General features: G+C 46.2%; 1 protein-coding gene across 2 annotated transcripts in view; it reads left to right on the forward strand.

Annotated features, from left to right (window-relative positions):
* The window catches only part of dcdc2b (doublecortin domain containing 2B), a 139,931-nt gene extending 137,567 nt beyond the window's left edge, over positions 1 to 2,364 (forward strand). For both annotated transcript variants that reach the window (XM_038794814.1, XM_038794823.1), the window contains exon 11: positions 2,027 to 2,364. In XM_038794814.1, coding sequence (XP_038650742.1) covers positions 2,027 to 2,047 — 21 coding nt within the window. In that variant the 3' untranslated portion in view covers positions 2,048 to 2,364. The remainder of the gene's footprint in view (positions 1 to 2,026) is intronic.
* Positions 2,365 to 6,618: the final 4,254 nt, after the last annotated feature.

The following is a 6,618-nucleotide window of genomic DNA, read 5'->3' on the forward strand; positions in this document are numbered from 1 at the left end:
CTGTCCACTAATATCCATTACAATCCCACTGACTCCCCACATCTATCTTGACTACAACTCTTCACACCCCACATCGTGTAAGGATTCCATCCCATTCTCCCAGTTCCTTTGCCTCCGTTGCATCTGTTCCGATGATGCCATTCGACATTTCTTCCTTAATCATGGTTTCCCAGACACTGTAGTTGACAGGGCTAGTAAACGTGTCCGACCCATCTCCCGCGCCTCAGCTCTCACCCCGTCCCATCCCTCCCAGAATGAGGATAGGGTCCCCCTTGTCCTCACTTTTCACCCCACCAGTCTCCATATTCTAAGAATCATCCTCCGCCAGTTCCGCCAACTCCAGCATGATGCCACTACCAAACACATCTTACCCGCACTCCTCCTGTCAGCTTTCCATAGCCACCGTTCCCTCCAGGATACCCTGGTCCACTCCTCCATACCCCCAACATCTAAACCTCCCCCCCATAGCACCTTCCCATGCAATTGCCTGCCCCTTTACCTTTTCCCTGCTCACCAGCTCAGACCTTGAACGCTTTTTTTAGAGGAGGCAGTGCTTCACATGCACCTCCTTCAATCTGGCCTACTGCATTTGCTGCTCTCAATGTGGTCTTCTCTACATTGGAGAGATTAAAGGCAGACTGGGTGATTGCTTTGCAGAACACCTTTGGTCCGTCTACAAACAGGGCCCAGATCTCTTGCCGCTTGCCACTTTAACTCACCGTCCTGCTCACACGTCCACATGTCTGTTCTTGGCTCGTTGCAATGTTCCAGTGAAGATCAACCAAACTGGAAGAACAGCACCTCATCTTCCGATTAGGCACGTTCAGCCAATGAGTTCAGCAACTTCAGACTGTGAACTCTCTCCTCCACCTTCACCCCATTTTTATTTCTATCAATTTATTTTTATTTTTCTATCCATCCGTTTTTCCCTCACCGTTGTCTCCCCTGCCCCCATCCCCCAACTAGGGCCATCTGTACCCTGTTCCAGGTTGTCCTTTGACACACTGCTTACCATTGTTCTGCCGTTAGCACATTCTAATCTCTTTATGTGCCGCTATCAGCACCCTTCTTGGCCATGATCACCGCCATTTACATTCCCTTTGTCTTTTTCTCCATGACATCTTTGCCAATTTCCACCAGCCCTGATGCTGAATGCACCCACCGCCCCGACAACAGTATAAATCTGACAACGGTATAAATCGGCTCTATTTCCAGTTCTCTCTGCCTTTGAGAAAGCCTCATCTAGACTCGAAATATTTGCTCCCTTCTCTCTCCACAAATGCTGTCAGACCTGCTGAGATTGTCCAGCATTTCCTGTTTCTGTTTGAGATTTCTGCTTTCATCTCCATCAAAATGATATTTGGGACACAAACCGGGTTTCCCGGTCTCTAACGGCTCTTCTGCTAATGTTACCACAAAAGGGCACGATAATTTCTGTGGGAGTTCAATGATTGGCTCATTGTCCAGTGCTAAGTAGAAGCCAAAATCAACTAGTCTTCAATAAATTCAGTATTTGCAGCTGGAAAGTTGGAGAGTACAGCTGTGAATGTTTGGCAAGGACAGGGTTGGACTCAACTGTGATGCCTCTATGTTTGAATAGCTGGCTGCCATTCTCAATTCCTGGCTGACGGAGGAAGAATAAGCAGAGATGTGCCCGCAGTTGGTGAACAACACACTTCATGCACCAGTGCCGTCCAAAGAAAGAACTGAGTGGGGGCAAAACAATCTCAAATTTGCATTTTAAAAACTCACAATTTTGTACTTTTGTGTCCATGTTTTTGGAGTTAACGTCCTCATTCGTTTGTTTTAAATGTACAAGACCTCTGTAAATGAGCTTTTGACTAAATTGAAAAAGTCACCCAAGGCTCTGCTATATTTGAAGTAACAAGTGACCGCAAAGAGATTCAGATGTTAAAAATAAACATTGAAGTCAAATATAAACAGTTTCATTTGTTAGGACGGTGTTCATAGGCTGGAGTCTGCACTTCACATGGAGCTGATCATTGTTTTTATTTATCCCCTGCAGGGTTTTATTGCTAAACCTTAGTGAAGTCTTCAAAAAGGCACAAGATTGAAAACAAGGCAAACATCCACTGATACAGTGCCCTGATGGAAAAGATCAGCTTATTCATTTCTCCTAGTTGGACACAGTTACAGAGCACTTAAGCAACTATCTATTTGATTTTCCCCATTGCAAGTTCTATTGCAGAATGACCCTGGAATCCTTGCTAGAAGTAGTATGTTTATTACAGCCAATGATAATACCAAGACTACAAATAACAGTGATTGTTCTGAACTCTGACTGTTACTATATTTCAATTAATAACAACCACTTCACAATACTCGCGAAGTATTAAACTAAAATGTGGTGATAAATATTATTTGTCTGGCAATGGAATTGGACACAGATTATTGGCATGATTTACCGGCCTTGTCACGCCTGACTTCGTGACGCAACAAGGCCATTGAATCTCGCAAGAGGCCTCTCATGAGATTTGCGATGCTCAAAATGTCTTGCGAGATTCAATGGAATCCCGTGAGACGTCGTGACCTGAATCTTGCCCTCACTGGGCGTAATTCAGATTAGCATATTTAAATGAGCCATTGGGCTAATTTAAATGTGTCTGTGCAGAGTCTCCCGTGCCCGGGACCTAATGGCCGTGCCTGGGAGACAGACTTCGCCAGGGTGCTGTTTAGCACTGGTTCATACAAACATGGATCAGGCGTAACATCACCTGGGGGGTCTTCCTGGCCATTAGAGACTCCTGGGTGGTCGGGCTCTGGTGAGGGTGTAACCCTGGGTCTCCCCTGGCACCCGGGCACCTTGTACTGCCAGCCTGGTACTGCCACCTGGGTACCCTGGCAATTACACTGTGGCACTGCCAGGCTAGCAAGGCTAGGATGGCAGTGCCCAGGTGCCAGATTGCCTGTGCCAGGGGCCGGGAGGAGGGGGGGGGGGGGGGGCTCGAGGACCACGGAAGAGGTTCGTTGGGTGCAATGGGGGGTCCGGAGGCCGGAGTGAGGCTCTGAAGGAGGTTGAAAGTTCGTGCATCCTTTACAAATGTCCCCCAGCTCCTCGGCAGTGCAAGAAACGACTAACATGTGGCCTCAGTGGGGCATTGCCCGTCAAAGCCAAAGAAAACAGCAAAGTTCCATTGAATAGCGGATGCCTGCAGCACCGAGAAAAACATGCCGGAAACGGGACTCTGTTTTTGTCCCGATGAATTGCACCCTTTCACCAGAGCAACCTGAATTTAAATAAATCATCTTATCTTTCATCGTGATGGTTTTTCTTCTTGTGGCAAGAAAAACAGGGAGGTGTCTGTTGTGGCTGAAATTATTTTCGATTCGGGCATTGCTGGGATTTATCACCGGCATTTATTGCCCATCCCAAATTGCCCTTGAACTGATTTTGGAGGACATTTTAGAGTCAACCACATTTCTACAGATCTGGAGTCACACGTAGGTCATACCAAATAAGGATGGCCGATTTCCTTCCCTAAGGACAATGGTAAACCAAACAGGTTTTTATGACAATCAACAATGGTTTCATGATCATCATTAAACTTTTAATACCAGATTTTTATTGAACATAAATGTTACCATCTGCTGTGACAGGATTCATACCCAGATCCCACATTGCGCTGGATCTCTGGATTACTAGTCCAGTAACAATACCACAATGCCATTGCCTCCCCAGCTCAATAAGTAGCTGGCAGAATTATTCAGCCAGAAAACTGTCATTCATCATTAGCCACTGCTCTGAGATGGTCTTGCTTGGAAATGGAGTTAGGTGGTCAAGGTCCAATTGCTCCCACAATTTTGCCCAATTTGTGCTCCTAATCTAACATTGGGAAACAATGTCCGTGTATTGGTGATGATTGAAGTAGCAAAGCAACATCCCTGAGGTGAATACTGAATAGAGGAGCCCTTAAGAAATTTATTGGGCAGGATTCTCCGTCCCCCCGCACCAGATTTCTGGGGGTTTCCTATTGTGGGCAGCCCCATGCCGCAAGGAAATCAGCGGGCTGCTGGCGAAACGGAGAATCCTGACAGCCGAGAATCCGGCCCATTGAATGTTTTTTTTGTTATTTGCAGAACAGCAGGAGGCCATTCAGCCCAGCTTCCAAGAGCTACCAACTAGTCTCATTCTCCAGCCCTATCTCCGTAGCCCTCTAAATTAATCATTTTCAAATATATATCCAGCTCTCTTTTGAAACCTCCTATAGAATCCACCTCCACCACTCTCCCAAGCAGTGCATTCCAAACCCGAACAACTCTCTGAGTGAAGAACAAAGAGCAAAGAACAATACACCACAGGAACAGGCCTTTTAGCCCTCTACTCATAGAATTTACAGTGCAGAAGGAGGCCACTCGGCCCATCAAGTCTGCACCGGCTCTTGGAAAGAGCACCCTACCCGAGGTCAACACCTCCACCCTATCCCCATAACAAGGGACTGGTTTAGCTCACTGGGCTAAATCGCTGGCTTTTAAAGCAGACCGGCAGCGCGGTTCGATTCCCGTTCCAGCCTCCCTGAACAGGCGCCGGAATGTGGCGACTAGGGGCTTTTCACAGTAACTTCATTGAAGCCTACTCGTGACAATAAGCAATTTTCATAACCCAGTAACCCCACCCAACACTGACGGCAATTTTGGACACTAAGGGCAATTTATCATGGCCAATCCACCTAGCCTGCACATCTTTGGACTGTGGGAGGAAACCGGACCACCCGGAGGAAACCCATGCACACATGGGGAGGATGTGCAGACTCCGCACAGACAGTGACCCAAGACGGAATCGAACCTGGGACCCTGGAGCTGTGAAGCAATTATGCTATCCACAATGGTACCGTGCTGCCCTTAAGCCTGCACTGATCATGATTCCAACCTTGGCCAAAACACTCAGCACTTCCTTGTGCCATATCCCTCTAAGTAGTTTCTCCTCATCTCACTCTGATCTCTCTTGCTGACCATCTTGAAATTGTGACCCCTAGTCACTGACATACCCATTCTTGGGAACAGAATATCCTTCTTTACCCTGTCAAAATTGCTCATAATTTTGAACACCTCAACAAGGTCACCTCTTAATCTTCTCTGCTCCAAGAAGAACAAGCCCAATTTCTCCAATCTTTCCTTGTATCTAAAATTCCCCATTCCTGGTATCATTCTAATAAATCTCCTCTGCACCTTCTCTAGTGCTTTAACATTCTTCCTTAAATAAGATGCCCAGAACTAAGCACAATACTCCACATGTTATCTGACCAATGATTTGTGGAGGTGTTGCATAATTTCCTTGCGTTTATACTCTATGCCTCTATTTATAAACCCAAGAACATTATAAGCCTTCTTAACAACTTGCCTGGCCAGCTTCAGAGAATTATGCACCAAGGTCCCTCTGCTCCTGCACTCCTCTCAAAGTTGTACCATTGAGCCTATGTTGAGCCCATCCATTGACTCTGCCTGCACCTAATGCTCCCTTGGGAAAGCAGGCAGCATAATCAGAAACCCCTCCCACCCAGGTTATTCTCTCTTCCAACCTCTTCCATCGGGCAGGAGATACAAAAGTCAGAGAACAAGCACTAACAGGTTCAAAACCAGTTTCTTCCCCACTGTTACCAGACTCCTGAGTGATCCTCTTATGGACTGAACCGATCTCTTCTCACATCTTCTCTACTGAGTAGTACTACACTCTGTATACTTCACCCAATGCCTGTGTCTATGTATTTACATTGTGTATTTATGTATGTCCTATGTTTTATCATGTATGGAACGATCTGTCTGGACTGTACCCAGAACAACACTTTTCACTGTACCTCGGTGCACGTGACAATAAATCAAATCCAATCCAAATATTGTCTCCCCATGTTTCTTCGACCAAAATGCATTACCTTACATTTTGCTGCATTGAAGTTATCTGCCAGGTGTCTGCCCGTTTGACCAACTTGTCAATATCCCTCTGAAGTCGCTCAGCGCCATCCTCACAATTCCTTAATCTCCCTGGTTTAGTATCATCTGCAAGTTTAGAGATTTTCCCTCAACACCCACTTCTAAATCATTTATATAAATCAGGAAAAAAAGGGTCCCATTACTGAGCCCCGGGGAGCATCACTTTCATCTTGTCTCCAGTCTGAGAAATGCCCATTTATACCTACCCTCTGTTTCTTATCTCTTAGCCACCTTTTAATCCATGCTGCCAAGGACCCATCAACCCAAACATCTTTAATTTGCTAAACAACCTGCCATTTGGCACCGTATCAAACGCTTTATGTAAGTCCAAATATACATCTACGGCACTACCTTCGTCGACTGCTTGTGTCATAGAATCATAGAATTGACAGAGCAGAAGGAGGCCATTTGGCCCATCAGGTCTGCACCCCACGCCTCCACCCTATGCTGTTTAGCACACTGGGCTAAATCGCTGGCTTTGAAAGCAGACCAAGCAGGCCAGCAGCACGGTTCGATTCCCGTAACAGCCTCCCCGAACAGGCACCGGAATGTGGCGACTAGGGGCTTTTCACAGTAACTTCATTGAAGTCTACTCATGACAATAAGCGATTTTCATTTCATTTTTCATTTCATGACCATGTAACCCCAACTAAACTTTTGGAAACTAAGGGG

The sequence above is a fragment of the Scyliorhinus canicula genome, chromosome 1, assembly GCF_902713615.1.
Source record: "Scyliorhinus canicula chromosome 1, sScyCan1.1, whole genome shotgun sequence".
Taxonomy (NCBI): domain Eukaryota; kingdom Metazoa; phylum Chordata; class Chondrichthyes; order Carcharhiniformes; family Scyliorhinidae; genus Scyliorhinus; species Scyliorhinus canicula.